Here is a 23,634-nt window from a genome sequence, read left to right on the forward strand (position 1 = left end):
TTCAGCGGATTCATTCAAAACCTTGGCTTCTTTGTCCTTTCTATCGGTATGGTGGAGAGTCAGGCCAAGGACTTTTTCTCTGTTTCGTGTTTTGCTGGTGAGGCATTGCCTTTAGATACGCAGCACCTTGAATTCAGTTTTCTTTAGGATGATGACGCACAAAGATTGAAATTGCCCTTGGGACATTATTTGAATGAAAACAATAAAGCCTGCTTTTTTTTTTTTTTCAGTCACTTGCAATGCTCATTGCAACTTTGCATAAACACTTGTTATGACTCTCTGCATGGTGTAATTACCCATAGGAACATGTTACCTGAAGTAACATGGAGGGATGTGAGCTGGAGTAACATGTTACCTGAAGTAACATGGAGGGATGTGAGTAGGAGTAACATGGAGGGATGTGAGTAGGAGTAACATGGAGGGATGTGAGTAGGAGTAACATGGAGGGATGTGAGCTGGAGTAACATGTTACCTGAAGTAACATGGAGGGATGTGAGTAGGAGTAACATGGCGGGATGTAGGCTGGAGTAACATGTTACCTGAAGTAACGTGGAGGGATGTGAGCTGGAGTAACATGGAGGGATGTGAGTAGGAGTAACATGGAGGGATGTGAGCTGGAGTAACATGGAGGGATGTGAGTAGGAGTAACATGGAGGGATGTGAGCTGGAGCAACATGGAGGGATGTGGGCTGGAGTAACATGTTAACTGGAGTAACATGGAGGGATGTGAGCTGGAGTAACATGGAGGGATGTTACCTGAAGTAACATGGAGGGATGTGAGTAGGAGTAACATGGAGGGATGTGAGCTGGAGTAACATGGAGGGATGTGGGCTGGAGTAACATGTTAACTGGAGTAACATGGAGGGATGTGAGCTGGAGTAACATGGAGGGATGTTACCTGAAGTAACATGGAGGGATGTGAGTAGGAGTAACATGGAGGGATGTGAGCTGGAGTAACATGGAGGGATGTTACCTGAAGTAACATGGAGGGATGTGATTAGGAGTAACATGGAGGGATGTGAGCTGGAGTAACATGGAGGGATGTGGGCTGGAGTAACATGGCGGGATGTGGGCTGGAGTAACATGTTAACTGGAGTAACATGGAGGGATGTGGGCTGGAGTAACATGTTAACTGGAGTAACATGGAGGGATGTGGGCTGGAGTAACATGTTACCTGGAGTAACATGTTACCTGGAGTAACATGGAGGGATGTGGGCTGGAGTAACATGTTACCTGGAGTAACATGGAGGGATGTGGGCTGGAGTAACATGGGGGGATGTGGGCTGGAGTAACATGTTACCTGAAGTAATGTGGAGGGATGTGAGCTGGAGTAACATGGAGGGATGTTACCTGAAGTAACATGGAGGGATGTGGGCTGGAGTAACATGTTAACTGGAGTAACATGGAGGGATGTGGGCTGGAGTAACATGTTACCTGGAGTAACATGGAGGGATGTGGGCTGGAGTAACATGTTACCTGGAGTAACATGGAGGGATGTGGGCTGGAGTAACATGGGGGGATGTGGGCTGGAGTAACATGTTACCTGAAGTAATGTGGAGGGATGTGAGCTGGAGTAACATGGAGGGATGTTACCTGAAGTAACATGGAGGGATGTGAGTAGGAGTAACATGGAGGGATGTGAGCTGGAGTAACATGTTACCTGAAGTAACATGGAGGGATGTGAGCTGGAGTAACATGGAGGGATGTGAGCTGGAGTAACATGGAGGGATGTGAGCTGGAGTAACATGTTACCTGAAGTAACATGGAGGGATGTGAGCTGCAGTAACATGTTACCTGAAGTAACATGGAGGGATGTGAGCTGGAGTAACATGGAGGGATGTGAGCTGGAGTAACATGTTACCTGAAGTAACATGGAGGGATGTGAGCTGGAGTAACATGTTACCTGAAGTAACATGGAGGGATGTGAGCTGGAGTAACATGGAGGGATGTGGGCTGGAGTAACATGGAGGGATGTGAGTAGGAGTAACATGGAGGGATGTGAGCTGGAGTAACATGGAGGGATGTGAGCTGGAATAACATGTTACCTGAAGTAACATGGAGGGATGTGAGCTGGAGTAACATGGAGGGATGTGGGCTGGAGTAACATGGCGGGATGTGGGCTGGAGTAACATGTTAACTGGAGTAACATGGAGGGATGTAGGCTGGAGTAACATGGAGGGATGTGGGCTGGAGTAACATGTTAACTGGAGTAACATGGAGGGATGTGGGCTGGAGTAACATGTTACCTGGAGTAACATGGAGGGATGTGGGCTGGAGCAACATGTTACCTGGAGTAACATGGAGGGATGTGGGCTGGAGTAACATGGGGGGATGTGGGCTGGAGCAACATGTTACCTGGAGTAACATGGAGGGATGTGGGCTGGAGTAACATGGGGGGATGTGGGCTGGAGCAACATGTTACCTGGAGTAACATGGAGGGGTGTGGGCTGGAGTAACATGGGGGGATGTGGGCTGGAGTAACATGTTACCTGGAGCAACATGGAGGGATGTGGGAAGCAGTGAAGTAATTGACAAGATTTTGGTCATCAATCAATCGGTATGAATGAAAGTGATGTGAAAATAGGGTCCAGGACATAGTTATGCTTAAAGTCTTGGTCTGAAATGGGCCCTAAATGACTACGTAGCATGCAGCTACCTTGTGCCCATTGGTTTGAATGAGAAACGATTTGCAGCAACAATAACGACCCGTGTTCCAGTTCACTGAAGTGCAAATACAGAAACTGTTCCTCACTTTGTGACAATTGCCTGGTGAAGAAAAATAACAGACTAAAATCCCAAATGTCAGGGTATCCCTTTAAGGTGTACCAGTGCATTGCACGGCTTATTCCCGCTGTGTATCAGAGTTACGAGTGCAGTGAGCTCCTCAGACAGCTTCTCCCTTTTCTCCCCGCAGTCATGTATGTATCATCTTCCTGCCCGGTCTCTCTACCACACCACAGCAGAGGGAAGTTACCGACATACACGACTGACAATTTATGCTGACAGGCCCGTCAGAGCAGCGCTGGGGAACTGGCAGGATTTTAAGTGTTAGAGGGCAGGGGAATTGTGCTGTGAAACTAAATGAGCAGCGTTTGTTCTTTCCTCCGTCCATCAAAGTCTGCTCACTTGATCACCCGTAAATGCACTGCTTCTCTGTTTACATACATACAAACTCAATCACATAATGTCATAATGTCTCGCAGGATGTTAAAATATTGATTTAAATAGATGTTATTTATTGATAATGCAGGAGACCAAGAACATATTTTTGTTTTAGGACGTGGTACTTGGAATAGATTTTAAATTGAAATGCTGCATGCATCAGGTGAGCGCTTAATTGCTAGCCAGTGTGTTTTACTAGTATGGATTACAGTACTTTTCATTCAATTCAACAGTTTACTTTGTCTTTATTCATTGCTGAGAATGAAGCTGGCAGCATAATAGGCTATGCCACTTTTTTAATGGAACACAAGGCATAATGAAGGCATTTTACTCTGTATATATTAGCGTTGATGGCTAGTGTTTTGTTCCAACTAGAGGCAAACTGCATTGGCCTCTGCACAACTAAATTGATTCTTTTTTGAGTCTGAGCCTGTCTTGTTATTGAGCGACTTTGCATAAGTAAGTAACCCTCCGTTCCTCCCACGTGTCACAACATTCACGTTGGGAAGAGAAACTATTTTTTTTGTTCTGTGAAATGCATGTCAGTGATTCCACCTGGGGTGTCCAGAAGTAGGGAGCCAGATTGTTTATATGTCACTTTGACTGATCAGAGGTTGATTTGCATGGCTGCTCCCTCTCAACTCCAAAGCCTAATGAGACACTCTCAGAGGAGAAGAGACTTTGTGTGAAACTTTCGTCATTTGTCACTGTGAATTGCCTCTGAAACACAGCTTTCTTCCGCCTCACACAACATTTGACTGCCTGGCTGCATGCCTAGACACCATTAAATTCTTGACTCCAAATGAGAAAAAGGCCCTGTAAGACAAGTATGCTGTGGTGGATGACAATGAGACGTGAAACGATAGGCTGTAAACCAGGGAGTTTAAGAATAGGTTTAGTGCCGTGATCTGGGAAAAGTGACAAGTGGCCAGTCGTTTTTGTGGCGTCCTTTTACCACAGTCATTTTCCACCTGCTTACTCTTCCTCTAAGGCAGGATGACATCTGTCACACTGTAACTACTGACCCACATACATGAAGAATTGCATCCTAAAATGAGTTTTAAAAACATGACACCTACTCTAAAAAATGGATTGGCGACAATAAAGTAAAACTCACTGTTGATTGGTGAAATGAAAGTAAAACTCAACATATAAAGGTTAAAAAAACAATTTTTACTCCCCCGTAGCACAAAATGTTCACAATATATCTGCGGGGGGTTGATAGGGTTGCTGATCAGTACCAATCACTCAACCATTACTTGGCCAGGTGCAAAACTCACTTTCGTATTCTGCAACTGCATTCTGTTTTGGAACAAAAACTCCAATACAAACACCAATTCAAAGTGAGCATGTGGTAAAAAGAGGCACTTCCATCATCTGTAGGCTCATCTATCTTTTCAATATCATATAGCCAACACATGCATTATTAGATGGGGAGCTCTTCTTATAGCTACACATGGAGTTGCGGAGCTAAGCGGGAGAACTGTCTCCATTGTCAGCAGACAGTCAAATATAGGGTTATAACAGTATTTCAAAGCAATATCAGCCTGTCAGTAAAAATCAGACATCAGTGTGTCAGTGCTGTCTACCACCAGTATGAGGTGAGGATAGGCTCTTCCTCAACAGCTTCAGAGGTGTCAGTCTGTGAACCTGCACAGAAACCTGCCTCACCTGCCTTAAGAAGCTGCTAACCCACCATAAAGAAATGTATTAGTATAGCTTTCAATGGAGAGTGTTAGTGTCCCATGATGCTCTAAATGCTGTTTCAGATGCTTTTCAACCTTGACAGGAATACAATACTGGGGGAAACATTAGATAATTGTGTTTGTTTGGAATTAATTGTCATGAAAACGGTGAAAAACAGTCCAAAAAAAACCCATCGGTCAAACGCTAGTAAAATGGTATGGAGTGATAACGTTGCATTGCTACTTGGCATAAAGAATGACCAGCAGCAGCGCTAGCCAGTTAGTGTAGCATGTAAGTGCCATAATGTGCTGTGTGGATCGATTCCCTCGGTGGTGTTAGAAAGGCACCGGAGTGAACCAGCCTGCACTGAGCTGCACTCTGTCGCCACAGGCTTCTGCAGCATCTGCTGAAAGGCACCATCTCCTATTTACTGTGGCATCATTTACGGGAGTAATTGAATGAAGAAAACACTCTGCTCTTTGGAGCTAAACCACCCATGAAGAAGATGAGCTCATAACCAATACAGTTTATTCCAGCAATTATTCAGTAGCCTGGAGGATTTTAGATATAAAAGGCGAGTCTGATAAATACTTTGTGTTTTGGTGGGATGCCACAGCTCTGCACACATGCATTTAACTAGGGGGGAGCAGGGTTAGGTGATCACAGTAAGTATGCTGCAGACATGGAGGAGACTTTAGACTTAAAATACTAAAAAGCACTTCAGTTCATGTCAGTTGACTCTCAGTTTATCTAAATGTTTCTTTGAAAGTGATCATCACTAGAGTGCAAATGAATTACATGCTTTTGTGTTTGTTTTGATGGTATGAACTCTATATACACAGATTTTGAATTTTAATTAATTGATAAAAAAAAAAAAAATCTATTCACACCTTTTTGTTCCCACCTTAACTCAGTGTACATGAGGTTTTGCTCCAATGCTAACAACATAATCGATGTCGATTTTCTTTTTGTTCAAAATGCACTTAAAATTCCAGCAGTCATAAGACTGCAGTCCTTGGATCAGTGAATCAGTTTTTTTTTAAAAAAGCCCTCAAACAAATAAATTCTGTATCAACCATCACTTCTTGTAGAACCATCGCTTCTAGTTGTACTAAAAAGTTCAACTGCTTTTAGTTTATCATTTTTTTTCTGAGAAAAAAGAGAGAGAAAGAAAAGCAACAACACATAAAAGTCAAAGGAGAGTCAAATATGTAGTCAGTGATGAGTAATTACTATAATATTCATTTCCAGGTAATGTTATTGGGGAGAATTGCATTGACCCAAACACAGTCCCCACTGCATTTCTGCTCATACTGCAAACCACTTTAGTGCTTTGCCTGGCTGCAGCCACCTCCGATCCTTCTCAACAAACACATGCAGAACAAGTCTAAAGGAATTTAAGTGGCCTTTCCATTATTAATGAGGACAAACTGGGCGGACTCCAGCGCATTTATCGATTTCTTGCTCCAAATTGCCTCCTAATAGTGTTTCTGAACGCAGAAAATGGTTTCCAGGCCAGTTTTCGGTTGCAGCTCGGCCCCTCTCAGGCCTTCAGGATACCACTGAAGCTGTTTGTAAGAGTCTGTAATGGAAAGCGAGTGATGTCTCAGCGGAAATGGTGTTAGATTTGGTGCGAAGGTCTGTTCTAGTAGCCAGTAGCTGCCTGCTGGACAGGCTGCGTCAGAGCAAATGGCTCCAGATGGGATGGGAGATTCCCAGCTGGCCTCCCGCTCATTGCTGCCCCTTCAATAGAGAAGCCTTACTTTCGCTTTGTTCTTTGTTCTCTCTTTTATCCCTTCTTTTTTTCTCTTTCTTCACTTTTCTTTCTGTCTTTCGTCGTTTCTCTGCTTTCTCTGCTTTTCCACCCAACTCTCAAGCAAATTTTAAGCCAACCTTTGGAATGTTGCTAAAACAAAAAATGCAAATTAGGTGCATTTCCATCAGCTGGGGTTGAAGTGAATAAATCAACAAAAACAAATAAAAAACATCCGCCACAAAAATTGGAACGAGTCTTTCAAAAATTGCTTCAGTGTTGGGCAAGTTGTTCTTATTTATTGTCAGCTAATGTTGGTCATATTTCATGCTTCCATTTGAATATGAGAAAAAAGAAAGAAATGAATGTGGTAATATTCTACCAACGAATGGTCATACAACCACGATGGAGACTTGTCGACAAATGCATTTCCATCGCTATTTATCGCATAATGTCTTCTGAAGAAAACGCTTGTCTGCCTCAAGCAAGCATCTTTTGCAGTATTTAGGAATTTTGCCATTTCCATACAGCTTTTCTAATTTGATACATCCTAATTCGCATGAGAATACATGGATGGAAACCCCCTGAGGTAGTTGGTACAGCCTGTAGTGTATTAAGCAGTAAAATGTAAAATGTAAACAGTGAACATACACTCTCGCATAGGTCATATTTTTATGTAGGGCTGATAAAAAACAAAAGGCAATAGGTCACAATCGGCTACAAAACTGAAAAGCATCTCTTATGTTATGAAAATATTACAAAATAAATAATAATAAGGAGTGTTTCAATTACTTCGGCCTAGGGCTGATGCAAAATAAAAGGCAATACAGAACTGAATAACATCTCCTGGTGTGAAAATTCTAAATAAATACAATGTAATAAAATATAAGATAAAATAGAACTTGTGCCTAAAGGGCAGGGACCACGGATTGGCTTACGTGCACACGGGATGGAACGTTGTAACGAGGCTCGAGCACTTTTAATAAATACTTGAAGCCGGGGTCCTCTACCACTGCATATGGGCGCATAGCCGATGAAATGTAAATGCCAATTGACGTCCGTACCGTGACGGTTCGGGACGAATACACGTACCGTTACACCCCTAGTCTCCTCTGGGTTGCTGTTTTTCTCTGCCTCTCCCCTGACTAAACAAGGTTCTCCTCCCCTCTTTGGCTCCAGCCATGCATGTCCTCTGTGAGTTTGGCTTTACACAAAGATCAGCCTCTAAATGAGCAGGGAGGAGTGCATGACATTCACCACAAGCTAAGCCTATCATAGTTATACAGTGTGTGTAGCTGTTAAGGGTGTATGCATGGCTGTGCTTGTTTATTTTGTAAATTTATTCCTGTGTGTGTGTCAGTCAAAATTCAATCTCCCCCACATCCAGATTATAGCAAGTAAAGATAAACTGGCTGTTCAGGCATTAAGAATTACAGCATGTAATTCTCAGCAGACACCTCAGATTTGATTAAAAAACAAAGTCTCCTATCACAAGGACTTCCAGCTGCAATGGTCCAGCATTTAAGGAATACAGAGAGTTTTTGACTTAGCTGTTAAGTGATGAGAACATAGACACCAAAAGCATCCGATATGCTCCGGTGCTCAATGCTAACACTTTAGCATAGGATTTTGGTGAGTGATAGTAGGCTTCATGCTAACACCTTAGCATACACTATGTTGAGTGATAGTAGGCTCCATGTTAACACTTAAGCACTATGTTGAGTGATGTAGCTACATCAGCTACTTAAGGGATTATTTACAGCAAACTGGTCATCATATCAAAATGAGTGAAGTGGCTTGCTATAATGACTGGCTTGCTGTACATTATCCTACTATCCTCCTTATTAAGTCTGAAATCATTTGACACAAAATATTGATTTAGATCATTTTACTATAAGCTAAAGTAATTTACAAGCTTCCACCAGAAAAATTTGCAGTAACCAAGGAATAGCGTCTTTTTGGCACAAGGTGACACTATTTAATTTGATTACAAATCAACAAAACTGATATGATTAGATGTGAAACAGCGGTCTGAATCAGCAGTCTGTTATTCAGACAACAGACATCAGAATGCCTTCCAATCAGAATTGAGTACTCAACAAAGCTAGGAATAAATAGTTAATGAGTTAATAATATTTTGGGTCAGTACTCTCATTTTGGATAGTGTTAAGAGCCTAAGTGCCTAAGCCTAAATTAAGAGTTAAGTGAGTGGCTTATTATCGCTCAGCATGGTGTGTTATCATCACTTTCCTAATGGGACAGTCTTCCAAAAACTCTGCTGTTCTTCTGATGGAAATTATGCTGACGGTGGTCATGGAGGAGTTGGTTCACTTTCACATCCAACCCACAGAGTGATGAGTGTTTGCATGTATGCATGCTAGTGTGTGTGTGTGTGTGTGTGTGTACGTATGAATAGTTAGGTGAGGACAGCATGTAATATGAAACCTCATTATGAAATACAGATCGGCGCTGGGAGACACTCAGCTGAGCTTCATTATTGGCGATGTCCTCACATGTGTCTGCAGAGAAAACTAAATCAAATATTTCCTCGGCTCATTTGTTTTTACAGCCAGTCGGCCTGAAACCTGTAAGGCACCTGATCTCAGAGACTAATAACAGCTCTGCTAGATAGAGATCATGACCAACTCCAGTCTGCCAGTAAACTACAGAACAGAACAGGTTGAGACTGCCGCCTGTTAAGTATTTTTTTCCACAAAGCATGTTCCGCCTGAGCCCTAAGTTTAATTTAATCTATTTTTACACTTGTTTCACTCAATTCTATTGTTTGAAAACCCTGAAAAATTGGCACTAACCCTGATCCATTGAGGGCTAACTTGCTCTGGGCTAAAGTCAGGGTTAACACTCTTTAGGATGGGTTAGTGCGAACACAAGTCTGCCCACTGCTGAGAGGCCAGTTAGTCAAGGGTTAAAGGAAAAATCCTCCCAAGGATACTCTTAACACTGTTAGATAACATCAATCTGCGATGTCCACTGCATTCCAGGAGTTATTTTTTGATGAAGCACTGTAATTTACTTTTTGGTGTACCCACTTTCCCTCAATGTGCCTTGTCTACTTCTACTTAAGTTAGTGATTTCCTTCGTTTCCCAGAATGCCTTTTAACAGAATGCCCCAGAGAAGGGGCGTGAACTTGTTGCTTTCAATCAAAGGTGGCTGCTTTCAATCAAAGGTGGGCACATAAACACAGCTAGCTAGCCAACTGGTTTGTGAACATCGCAGTGTGTCTATGATCGCGGCCGTGCTCCTTAATCAAAACACATCATGTCTTGCGGCTGCATTGCATTTTGGTCTATTTTGGCTACTGTTGGTGGAGAAATTGTTATCTCTGCCTCTTCTATGATGAATTTCTCCCTGTATGATTGTTGTACGTCGGTGCAAAATGGCAGCTCTAGAAAGAAGCCCCTTGATTTTGAGGGATTGACACCAAAACGTTACATTTACCGTTGACCAGTTTTAGATAGCTGAAAAACTTTCAAAACTCTCTTGTAGCTGCACTGGAAATATCTTGGCATGACGTCACGTTGTCGACATTTGGCCAGTTATCCACAGGAATAAGAAAAATTCATCATCGAACAACAAAATGGGCCTAGGACTGTTATTGGCGACGGGAAATCGCCAATAGCTGTTACAGTGCTAAAGCTTTCAAGGGTAGATTTTTCCTTTAAAACGGTTCTAAAATGCAGGTAGCCCACAGCTAAGTGCAGTGTGGAAGGGGCTTTAGTGTGCAGTCTGTGAGGTTCAAGGGTCAATAGTTGTGTATCTTCTGGAATAAGCCCTCAGCAGTCAGCATGTGCCGATCCATTAGTTGTGTGTGTGACTGTTTATGTGTTAGAGATCTCCCTAATCTTTCTACCATCCAGATAATCTCTGCACCTCCCCATCTGTGTCACTACAAGTTGGATGGAGGGGCTTTGGTGGTCACACTGTATTTGGTCTTTATTTGTAGTACTATGTAGCTGTTAATGTAGCAAGAATGATGAGTGGGTTAAGAGTCAATGGGACTGACCCCATTTTTGGTATCAGAAATAGATCTTTTTGCAGCAAACCGGCTACCACATTTGGAAGAGATAACCGAAACATTAAAAATGCAACTTTTCTGTATGAGAATCTCACAAGATATATCGATCGACCTTTTGATCTTTTTGTGAGAAGAACCACAAGGTCCTCCACTGTCCCCAAATGTCTAAACATCTAAAAATACTCAAGGTGAGTGGATAAAAAAAATACTCAGACAATAAAGTATTTATTCCTATGGAGACCTTTCCTTGCAAGCAACTCTAGTGGAAACGAACACACTGCGTACAGAAGCGTTATGATACATCAAGGGCTTGGAGCCAAAGGAGCATAAGTGCGTTATAGTAAATTTTACAGGAGAGCCAAAACAAATTTTGATAAAACTTGGATCAGCTGCCATTACCACATACTAAGGACAAAATTTTAACTTTTTGTTTTATATTACTATAAAAACGATTACTATTTTGCTAGTATAATACATTTTTGTATGTGTCCCAGGACATATCACTTATTGATGTGTCCTGGGACACATTCAAAGACCTGTAAAACTCCTCATAACACTGAGGGATAACTTCAGCTACCAGCAGTCTTACTATCAGAGCTCATCTTGACCAGTTCACACTCCTAACATTATAAAATAACATTTTGAATCTATAGGCCTAAGTATTTCATGGGAATATTAACATATTTACATTCATCTAATATTGACCTAGAATATTCATTAGGATATGAATAGGATACTAAAAATGATGTGATCATGCTGCCATGCTAGTATTACTTACGTCAGCATGCATTTTGAGTTGACCTAAGTGCTGTTAGAATCCTCTACCCACAATGCTTGTTCAGTGTTAAAAGTGGGGTTTTGCTTGGTGTCAAAAGGGCATAAGTGCAGTTATGCCCTTTTGGCAGCAAACAAAACCCTACTTTTACTGTTACGGCTTTCAGTTTTTGTTTAATTCAAACTTATGGGTCATGATTTCAGTTGTGTGCTTTTGGCACTGAAAAGATCTCACTGAGACCTTTCAATTGATAATACTCATATTCGCCCAAAATCGCACTTACGCCCCTTTGGCTCCAAGCCCTCGACATTAATGATTCTCCACATGGGCTACATTTCCTCCCTTGAAAAGTTCTTTTCGTTCTTTTTTCTTCTTATTTTCTTCTTATCTCCAAGTGCCTGTCCTTGACGGATATATATACGAGAGGTCAAACGGACATATTTCTGCCATCGCCAAAAAGAAACCAAAAAAAAAACAGTCAGCAACCGCAGGGTCACATATGAATGTAACTGAGAGAGAATTCACAGCTGTCAGTGAAGTAAGGCGAGGGCACGGTGTGTTTTACATTTAGAGTGTCAAACCCCGGGGTCAGCCAACAGCAGTCATGGGAAATAAATAGCTAAATAATGGTATGAACTTCTTCCCTCTTCTCCCTCTGTGGAACCTCAGATGAAAACCTTGACTCTCCCACGCTAGGTTATCCTTCCATAGCGTTGCAAAGGCCAATATGTTCCTTGCTGTACATTGACCATCCTCTGGACCCTACAGTAGCCCGCTCTAAAAACCCGCATGACTGGATTTCCATGGAAATGTGCCCGGGGAGCAGCCCTTGGCTCGGAGAACACAAATGGGTTTTTGAATCGCATTGAACTTTATAAAGCGCACTTATCAGCTGCCAAAAGTTACTGTGAAAATGTCTCGCCCTCCCTGCATAATGCACTTCACGGGGTCCTGGGTGGGGAAATATGATTTAACCCCTGACTGGAAAATTTACCTTTCCTCTTCCTATCTAGCCATTTTGAAGATGTTGTTGTGACGGTATAGTTGTGGAATACTGATCGATGATATGGATATGTAGACACACTGGTGTTTCATGTGAGGACGGACAACACACAGCTACACACACACACACTCACGCACACATACACAAGAGGTGGGCAGCTAGAGAATAGCAGTCTTACAGTACAGTCCTGTGAGAGTTAAGCTTGGGCGATATCCAAAAATCACTGTCTTTTCACTGTCATATTCACAAAATATTGAGATATTCAATAATACTGAATATCGGCCCAAGCCTAGCGAGAGTAAAATTCCTGCTTGAAGGTTGTCAGCTCATGCTTGGCTCATGCAGGAAGAGCAGTGCAGTCACCCTCTAGTGAAGACCTCATGTTTACTGGTTTACATACTCTGCTAAGCATGGCTCCATAAAGTTCATTCATAGGAGGGTTGTATCAAGAAAGACAACAGATGTCTCATTTAGATTCATGTGAAACAGGGAGGATTGCCGCAGTCCTTCTGAGTCAGACTAAGGGAAAGGCAGAGGATGTAATTCTTTCACGTTATTCATAGACTTGGTGAAAGTCTAACATCACACAGAGGAGCCTATTAGAGGCCCTGTCTACAAGTGTTGTGTAGGATGATGATCACAGGACACTTGATCAACAAAGCCTGGTTCATGCTTCATGCGACGGACTGCGCCATGTCGATCACTGCCTGAAATTTGAATTTCGAAATTTGAATTTTTCTAAAGTACTGTTTTCAGATGCGCGGCCGATCAGCATGAATGCTACGGTACGCCGACGACACATCTTCATTCATATGGAGGAAGTATGAATCAGGCATAAGTTATGAGCTTTCAGTAGATGCTCCTGCAGTGCAAAGCTATTGTTGTTGTCATGTCTACATTCCCTCTGTCATGGTGTGTTGGTGTATGTCAAGTCATGTGTCTGAGGAACAATGGTTTTGAATGGACACATCTTTGTCTGACTGGCTGTGGAAATGGATTTCCTCCTTGAGGACAAATAAAGCTCTGATCTAGTCTCGCAGCCTGCTGGGCTGATTACTGTACGCATGCCTTTGCTAACCCGACAGGCATGTGTGTGTATGTTTGTTAATTGGCTGTGTCAAGTGTATCGGTTTATTGGTGTGAGTGGGTGGCCTGCCATAAAATACATATTGTATGGAGAAGAGCCACGAACCACAAACCACACAAGGAGAAAGAGGCAGGCAGGCAGCAGCCTGCTCCTAGAAGCCTGCTCTTTAAGTTCTGCTGTCACCTAAGCTTCTCTTCAAAGTTACAGCAGTGAAACAAGCTCTTATTTTAGGAGAAATGCTGACGGAGGGCGATCTGAGGGCAGCGGCAAAGCAGGGGGGAACTGCTGGATGACTATACCTTGATGCCTTCAAGCGCCAACACTTCAGGTCTCATCCACCCGTCGCGGCCTGCCTCTGCACAAACACTCCCCAATTACCGACACGCTGACCCTCCTCTCAAGGACCCACTTGTACCGCCAAGGCCAAATGTCTGCATTATGTTTCTGTTGCTGGGAACAGAGGTGGCGTGTCTGAAGGCGGAGCGCGGCGTTTTTATATGTTTTTGTTCACCCCGGGGTGCTCTGACATGCGGAATATTTAATTACACGTCTAACCACTTCACATTTGTAGCTGTCTCTCTCTGAAGGATGGCATGGCTTTGTGTGGGTTGCTATGAAGCGATAACAGGACTGGCGTGTCCTCCCAGACAATCGCAGCAAGTGTAACAGACTTGACAAGCTTATTCCACAATACTTGAAGTCAAATGTTCTCATTGCACTGGCAGATCATTTTGCTGTTTCAAGAAATTAAATGTGACACCATGATTATTTCTTAATGGAAGTCATATTATTAGAATTTCCTGAAATGAATATAGTAACACAATTTGACTTAAAAGATCTTGAAATAAGTTTTATAAGTCTGAATGCAAGATGAAGTCACCTGCAAAACAGATTGCAAGGGCGAGGGCAATTTGTTCATTTTTCCACCTCAGTGTAAAGATGTTGTGGAGCAAACAAGCCCTGGAAAAGAGCACTGCACAGCCAAATAGCCCCTTCTTCACCGTGTTGCTGTATAAGACTAATCCACCAAGGTTGGCACCCCTGCACCCTAAAGCCCCTTTATAATTGGGGCGTTCTCTGGTCTGAGCTGAGATTGTAGGATGGAAAACCCTCTGCCTTGCTGCCTGACTTGCTGGCGACGATGTCCGCGTCTTGCAGCAAATATAGCAGCTTTTCTGAATGGACAAACTCTTTGAGCAAAGTCTTTACATTTTAATATAATTTACATATGCATGACCATTACAGGTGCAAAGAGGCTTTATTTTTTTGACCAGCACTATGAGCCATGCTTTCCACTCATTGCAGACTGTACACCGTGGCTTTCGGATTCTCTTCCTTTAGTGAATCTGGGCCTCGAGGTCGGATTTACAATATATGACTATTCATGCATAGAAAGGAGAATTTTCAAGATTTATATCTGCCCATTTCTAGCTGTCAGCCTTATCACTATTAATACAACTGACAGGTGCTGTTTAGAAGCAGGGGAAGGACGGCGCTCAGCTATTTTCACTGGCAGTGGTTCTGACTAGGTGTGGCTACAGGCATGAGACACGTTTTGAAAGAGCATATTGTTATTGCAAGACTTACAGCAGATGTAGAGATGTAAAATCCCTGTAACCCGCCCGGAGCTGTTTCTCTTGTCACGGCTCTTCATCTGATATCGGTTATCCTCTCTTTCTCCTCTCCCCTCTCTTCCTTCCTTTGTCTCTTTCTTTCCGTCCATCTCTCTCCCTTAGGCATGCCCAGCTTCGTCAAGTCCCCCGACGACCAGACAGGGATTTCGGGGGGAGTGGCGTCGTTCGTATGCCAGGCGGTGGGCGAGCCCAAGCCGCGCATCACCTGGATGAAGAAGGGGAAGAAAGTCAGCTCTCAGCGCTTTGAGGTACGACTGATACGCCCCAGCGGAGACCCGGCCTCAAATCCCCTTCTCTGATGCGTTACGGTCTCCAGCCTCACACAGCTTATTAGAATACTGTGTGTGTGTGCATGTGAGATGCTGCAATTGTATATATGCAATTACAGTGTGTCAACATAAGAAAATTCCCTCTCTTCTCGACCGGGTCTGTCTGTTTCTCTGCAGTGGCGGTGAGGTTGAGCTGTGGGCTGCTAATTACCACCGTGTGCAAAAACATAACGAGTGGCACTTTCTCCAGGTTTATTAACACCACTTATGCAAATCAAGTCAGTCGCTATTTTCCAATTAGAATACCTGTAGCTGAGAAAACACCAGGAGATGAAGGGTTGACACAAGTACAGTGGGTACAGCGTCACTCCTCTTGGTCTGAGGTTGCAGTTAATTTTTTTATTACTGGCAATCTAGAATTTCTCTTAATCCCACCCTCTGACATTTGAAAGAGCAATTCTCAAATGGGACACACACTCTCTTATTTGACATTAAATACCATTATGCGTGTGTTTTTGTTTAGTAAATCGATGGGAATGACCATTTAAATAATCTCATCCTCCATTCTCTACGTACCAGTAATCCCTTAAAATAAACTTACATTCACCCTTTAATTCATGCAAAATCCCCTTAAAATGAGTTAAGGGAGTTATTAATTGAGGAGACCCCATCAAAACCACCTTAAACACCCCTTAACGTTAACTCCTTACTTTCTAATTTAATGTAAAATTCAGGGAGACTTTTGGGAACTTTCCATTAATGATCCTTAATTACTAGTGTCTCCACGAATCAACCCATGAATAAATCCCTTAAAAAGCCATACTAACCTTACTTTTTTGAAGCTGTTTAATGGATAATTAATGTTTATGTAATTAGAAATTAAGGACATTTCAGGGATAAAAGTAAGGGGGTTGGTTTTGTAGTGATATTGCCACACCGCAAACTACATATTAATTGTGTCTAAAAGTCTCCTGCCAAGTGTCTACCACATTTCCACGCGCAAAAACGCTGGTGCGCATAGGTTTGTAGATCAGAACCAGAACTTTTTCCCCATGCAGCTGCACTAACGCCACCACAGCCACTTGGTAAATACCCTGTGAGCCGTCCTGCATGACTCCGGAGCAGCGGGAAGGCTCATTAGCTGCCAGCCGGCCCAAATGACTTCAAGTGAAGCGGCTCAACATGAGTCCCGCGTAGACGGAGACTCTCGGCTCACGTCGTTGTGAGTAATAGGAATTATCTTCCACCTGTCTGCTCAGCGTTACTCAAACTGATGGCTACCCTGTGTGTGGGGTGGGGATACCTCCTACCAAGGCAGGAAGAAAGTCCAGCTCTCCGCCTTCAGTTGAATTAGGCTGTTATTCAGCTGAATTAAGATTTATAAAGTCGAGTCCAGCTTTTGAAGAAGTATAATGGAAAGAGAATCATGAATCAAGTGTGGTTTCACTGGCTCTATATATTAGTTTATAACGTGAAGGTTTCATATCTGGAGAATATGATTTTTTTCTATCTAGAGTAATATTATGAAAGTATGTTTTAGCAACTTGTTCGCACACTTTTTATGCAACTTGCAAACAGACCATTTCTCTGAGAACTTGGACATCTTGGTCTCAGACACTTTTGGATGCTGACTCAAACTTTTTCCTGCCTATCTAAAAAAATTTAAAGATATGTTTTTCTCCAGGTAGACCACCTTCATTATTTTCTCTCCAGCACTACAAACAATTTAGGGGATTACATCTGTGCATAGTATGCAATGCTCCTTAAGTGCATTGATTAGTCAAAATCCTCATGTTGAAAGATGTAGTACAGAGTTCCTGCAGATAAATCTAAGAAACCCCTGAATCTTCTCATGATATTTTCCGCCATATCGAGTATCGGCGAACAGCGATAACATCGTATATCGCAATATTTTGGCGGGACAGCAACAACTAAGGTGGTCTTCACTGCAGCTCTGATATATATGCAGACTTGCCATTATGTGTGCACAAGTTGAAAGTCTGTTACCGTGAAATACATTTTTTTTTTTCCTTACAATGGCTGTTTAATTGGCTCATGTCATTGTGAGTAATAGGAATTGTCTTCCACCTGTCTGCTCGGCGTTACTCAAACTGATGGCTACCCTGTGTGTGGGGTGGAGATACCTCCTACCAAGGCAGGAAGAAAGTCCAGCTCTCCGCCTCCTTCATTAGAACAAGAATGCGCTTCCTGCCAGCCGGCTGTTTGGGTCACACACACTGCAGCAGGGGCGGAAGTGCAGCGCCCGATGCCCTGACCTCTGAGTCTTTACCCCCCTCCCACCCCGAGATTCCTAAAGCCCCTCACATACCTGTGACTCACTCAAGCTCATCACTGTATACATCCTCTTTTAGCTGCTCTACCGGTCAGGACTGAACTCGAGACGGTCGAAATCGTCTCGACGGACTCGCCGTAATGCAGAGTCCTGCGAGAACCCGTTCCTCATATTTTCACCATTCCTCGAAATATAAAGTGGCGTCCATCTAAAGCCAGTATTAGTCCTCATGCTGAGTGATCAAACCAGGAGTTTTCTGCCGGCTGAGTGTCTGCTCTGCCCTTGCACTCGTGTCAGAAAAAAGTGTTTATGACTGCACTGATCAAAGAGACTCCGGAGTTTCAATGCCCAAGCTACGCTATTATCTGAATAAATTGGACCCCATATGTTTATTTCTTTTTTTACAAACTGTCCAGTAACTGGTATGGCTTGAATAGAAGTATTTGTGGTTATTCTGTCTTGTATTACCAGGTATCATAAACACATAAGTGCATTCTAATCACAATCGGGACATGATTAATAATTTAATAGAAACATTGCACAAAAACTCTAGGGTTTGAATCATTTTTGGGGCAAATGTGTACGCTGTAGTGTCTCATTACACAGTTATACCAGATTTATAACGCACTACATGCCAGATGTGATTATAGTGTAAGATTAGTGCATATACACTGATAAAACGCCTATAATGTGTTATGATGCCTCACAGTGCATTTCATGTGTTATAGCTGCAGCTTTAAAGTGGTATTCCACGAGTTCCTCATTTTGATCATCATTGCTGTTTCTACACAGATCACCTGTCAGTCAAACAGTGTGGGTGGAGCTTGGATTTTCTGTTGATGCAGTTTGAGTTTCTGTAGGTGGCGCTCTTTTCTTTGTCTGTTCAGCCATGGTGGCTATCACTGCTCATGCTAACTACCCAGTTCTTCTTCTGTTTATTCCAAACAAACTGGAAACATAAAACGCATCACTTCCTTCTTCCCAGAGTTGAGCCAAAATTTGAATCCCCTTAACAAAATTATTGCGGGGAAATTAATAAATGACAAGAAGACTGTAGAGCCTGACTCCTTCCTTGTAGAATCAATGGACACTTTGTTTCAATGCCCAAGCATACTCACTCCAATCATGCATACTGCCTCGCTTAAAATGCACTTGAGAGAGTTGGGTGGAAAACATGAGGTTAGGGAAGCAGAGAAACAAAGAAAGACAGAAAGAAAAGAGTGAGGCAAGTGAAACGACGATAAAGAGAAAGAGAGCATGGAGAAAAGAGAGAACAAGCAAAGCAAAAGGAAAGTAAAGCTGCCATATTTTCCTACGTCTACGTGGTTTCACTCACTCACAATCGCTTATGATCCAAGTGCGCTACAAGCTAGCGCACTAGCTATAAAGCCAGCACACTTGGATCAGTAAGTGACAGAGAACAGCAAAACAGACATTTATTTATATGAAAATGTCACTTATTATTAGTTGAAATCCTTTGTCTCTGCTGTCCGCCTCACTAGGTGATTGAGTTTGACGACGGCTCGGGCTCGGTGCTGCGCATCCAGCCGCTGAGGACCCACCGCGACGAAGCCATCTACGAATGCACAGCCACCAACAGTGTGGGGGAGATCAACACCAGCGCCAAGCTCACTGTTTTGGAGGGTAAGACCCCGACCGCCTGTCTGGCCTTCTCACTGTCTCGCTCCGGTTCCTTTCACTCTTTCAGACATGCAGTGTTTCTCCCTGTTTTTTGTTCTTCTTTTCCTCAGTTCTTTGACTCTCTGACAGCAGAGGGGGTTTCTCAGCTTGATCTGGATCAGGGTTGCCAGTTTCAAGTGATCCTGTGTAGCCCTGGTGTTGTGTTGGACCTCGTGTCTAGGAGGTTTGGTGTAAGCAGGAAAAACAACAAATCATTTTCTAAAATCATAACCACATGGTTTGATTTAAGAAAACATAAGCATTGTAGTTAAGAATGGAGTCTGTAAGAAGAATTGTGAAAAGCATTGCACTGAGTCACAGTACTTCAACGCTACATAGTTTAAGAAGTATTGCTTTAGAAGATAGTTTGCTAGACTAGAGTTTTTCCTTTTTTGTTGTTTTTCACCATACTTTCTATCACAACATTGCATAACATTCACACTCATGAACATAAATCCAATATAAATCCTTTGAAAATGTTCACACAAATTAAATTTGCCTCATATTTTACCAGAAAACCATGCTACAGCAGACTCATGATATTCATGTGATCTGTTTCTATGACCGTGTTGCTTTGCATCTGTTCCCACAATTGCACAATTTAAAAATTCATGCAAAAGAATAACACATGCCCACAATTTAATAAAATGGAGACACGTTTTTTTAAAGTGTGTGCTTGTGTGTGCTCAGACATAATTAGCTGAATGTACTTGATTGCATTGATTTATGTACTTTGGTTAGGCTGTTATTTAATTTAGTTGAGTTTGGGTATGTTTTATCAACACAGTTCTCTTAACACCACATTTGCATATTATGAAGGTATGTTTTGGCAACTTGTTTACACGCTTTTTGTGCAACTTGCGTGCAATTTGTTAATTTTGTGGTTGGCCATGACTTGCCTGCACCGAAATGGGCAGGGAGCGTTCCAGAGGGGAGTGTCAGTACAAATCAGGTGGCGTAGCGCCATTTTGGTATCCAAAATTACACTTGTGCCTCACACCTACTCAGATCACGTCTTAGTGCAGGCGCTGCCATTCTGTATGAGGACCTTCCCTTTCGGTGGATTAAATCACAACAGCCATCTGAAGGCATCAGGACAGGTATGTGCATTCCATCTGCAGCCTCTAATTTGAGGTATGTGGTTTGCATTTTCCGAGCAATTACACACTTGATTAAATCTTGTGCAACCAGCACCAGGCTCTTGCAAAAGAGCTACATGAACTTCTGTGTTTTTGTACATACCGAACTGGCTGGCTATAAATCAGTATTCCACAGAGCCTCCAATACAGTCCAAGTCATGGGGAGTATTGGAGCACAGACAGTGACATCCTTGGGTTCCATTGGACGCAGTAGATCACACAGCTCTTCGGGACATTGTAAAGTTCTCTCTCCACTCCAGCTCACTGAACTGGAGGACCACAGTTTCCCAAAAAAATTCCCAAACAGGTTTTCCAAAAGTAGCGCCTGAAGCATTGAATTTTGTAATTGCAAATAGAGATAGGCCTGTGGCTGTGACGAACAACATGATGTGGTACAGCAGAATCATGGTTGCAATTGTTTTGGTTAAATTTGATAGTGGCGGGACAGGAAACAAGTTTTCTTCTTTTAGCAAAAAACTCTGATGTCCACAATTCTCTCTGGATAATCGAAATAATTACTTCAGTCATGTAAAGGGGTTTATTATGGGGAGTTGTAAATGGCTAAAAACACTATTGCCTTACTCACAGTAACGGAGCATTGTGTTCAGACAGATCAGTATCAGCTGATTCTCATAATCGCCCATCACATTCAAACAAGTCAATGTTTCTTATTAATCATACTTGTGATGACATCTCTTGCCTTGTGCATTATGCATATTCCATATCTCAGTGATACGTGTCTGCTGGGTTCTGTTCTGTATTCTGTTCTGAGTTCTCGCATGCTGCTTGGATTCATTTGGGGAGCATCCTCAAGAGCAGAATACAACTGTATAAAATAGGGCAATAAGTTATTTCATGTTACCATAGGTTCCTTTGTCTCAGTTTTCATTTTTCACTGCAGTATCCTTTTATGATTTCAGTTGAAACAGTGTTACCTGGGCTTATATTGGTACCAAAGTCCAAATTTTGCTATCATGACAACAGTATACCAGACAAGATGGAGCTAGATATCTCTGACTGACTGTGTTTATTGAGCATGAATGTGTTGAAATGGATTTTGGCTGTGAACCTCCTTGTAGGTGTCTCCAGAAAGCCATGGTGTTCCTGCCAACGGGAAGACGGAGCCCAAACACAATTATTTAATCGACATTGTAATTGATAGACAAACAATCTCATACGAAAAAGGATTGTGTTTCTGGCAGCCTTCTTCCAAATCACCCAGGAACCCATTATATTTATTGTGAGATCTAGATATTGTCTGCAGTAAACACAGCCTCAGGCACCGAAGCACCAAACAACCATGCCTTTGTCTCTCTAAAACCACTCAGGGTCTTGTTAAAGGAGAGTGACGGGCTGATAATTGCTGTTAAGAGACTAATATTTGATGAACAGGGCTCAGACAAGAAACAGGTTGCGCTCTGATGCTCTGATGCAGATGTGTACGTATTTGGGTTGGACCAATAAGGTTTTTTGAAGGCCGATAATGATATTTTGGGATGGAGCTGCTGATAGACAATATTTTTGGACCATTTTCCTGCCAAGAAATTACAAAAAATGCAAATAATCAGTGTTTCCCCCAGAATTGTTTATTCTTGTCAGGGTGGAAAAGCCTCAGAAACAGCATTTAGACCATGGGACACTAAAACTCTCCACTGAAACCCAGACTAATGAAATTCTGCAGCAGGTTGCAGCTCGTTAAGGCAGGCTGAAGCAGATTTCATTGAAGATTTTGCAGATTGCCACACCTTAAGAGTAACAAAGGGAGCAACCTCCGTCATATCGGAGGTGGACGACATTGACTGGCCAATACCCAGTTTTTAATAAAGGCCAATATCAACCCTAATGTAGATAGACTCCTGAGACAGAGATGAGATGAGAAAAAGCTTCAGGTTAGACCGCTATATCAGTCTGGTGATATATGGTGCTGATATTGGCTTTTTATTAAAAATCGGATATCGGCCAGTCAGTGTCATCCACCTCTGATATGATGGAAGTTCTTCCTTGACCACAGCTACATAAAAACTTTAATTTTATATATAATTAATATATAATTATATATTATATATAATAGGTGTGGTGAGTCACCCTGCCATAAAGAGCTGCTAGCCCTAAAACAGTTTGATTAGTCTGGGTTTGAGTGGAGAGTTTTAGTGTCACATGATGGTCTGCATGCTGTTTCAGAGGCTTTGACAAGAATACAATTCTGGGGGAAACACGTAATACTTGTCAAATTTGAAGATATCGATCGGCAGCTTCAATACAAAAATACTTGTATTAGTATTGGTCTTCAAAAACCTGTATTGATCGAACCCTAAAACAGATGTACTAGTTACATGAATCTGCTGTATGTCAGACTCTCTGTTCATGTCAAAGTGTTTCACTCCAAAAAGGCTGTAAATCCATCTCAATCTTTCAGAAGTACAAATGGTTCTATTTGCAAAATTGTTAGTATATTGTAGATAGAGTCCTTCAGAAACTGGTTCATTCTCACCATATTCTGTAATGAGTTCTGCTTTCATGCCACTCACCATTTGTGTCATATTCTATTTTCAAAAGTTGGGTTAGTCATTTTTGTGTGGGGTGTGTGTGTTCTTGTACTTTAAAATTTTAGACCTCCAAAGTGAGGACATTTTGGCCGGTCCTCACTTTTTCAAGAGGTTAGTTTAGGATTAGGATTTGGGTTTAGGATTAAAATTTGGATTAGGTTAAAGTAAGGATAAGGGTTAGGGTAAGGGTTAGGGGTTTGGGAATGAATGTCGTCAATGGAAGGTCCTCATAAGGATAGAAGTACAAGGATGTGTGTGTGTGTGTGCATACCGCAGACAAGCTGAGAGAGTCTTACAGAGAGAGTGAGAGAGAGATAAAGAGAACAGGATAGAAATACAAAACAGCGAAACCAATAACAGAGAGTGGGCAGAAAGAGAGCGAGATGAGAGCGAGGAAGAGGATGACGACGAGGAAGAGCAGACAGCAGGACTCTGGGTAATGAGAGTGAAGCATTAGTCATGAAGTGAACAGACAGAGAGAGCTTAAGGGGATGAGGAAGGGAGATAGTGAAGACAGCGGGACGTTGAAGCCAGGCACAATGCAGAAGAGATGAGAGGCACTTCTCCTGC

General features: G+C 42.4%; 1 protein-coding gene across 5 annotated transcripts in view; it reads left to right on the forward strand.

The window, feature by feature from the left end:
- The window catches only part of ptprfa (protein tyrosine phosphatase receptor type Fa), a 219,438-nt gene that overhangs the window by 32,504 nt on the left and 163,300 nt on the right, over positions 1–23,634 (forward strand). For all 5 annotated transcript variants that reach the window (XM_078285727.1, XM_071903191.2, XM_078285729.1 and 2 more), the window contains exons 3-4: positions 15,240–15,385; positions 19,202–19,343. In XM_078285727.1, coding sequence (XP_078141853.1) covers positions 15,240–15,385; positions 19,202–19,343 — 288 coding nt within the window. The remainder of the gene's footprint in view (positions 1–15,239; positions 15,386–19,201; positions 19,344–23,634) is intronic.

The sequence above is a fragment of the Centroberyx gerrardi genome, chromosome 9 (assembly GCF_048128805.1).
Source record: "Centroberyx gerrardi isolate f3 chromosome 9, fCenGer3.hap1.cur.20231027, whole genome shotgun sequence".
Lineage (NCBI taxonomy): Eukaryota > Metazoa > Chordata > Actinopteri > Beryciformes > Berycidae > Centroberyx > Centroberyx gerrardi.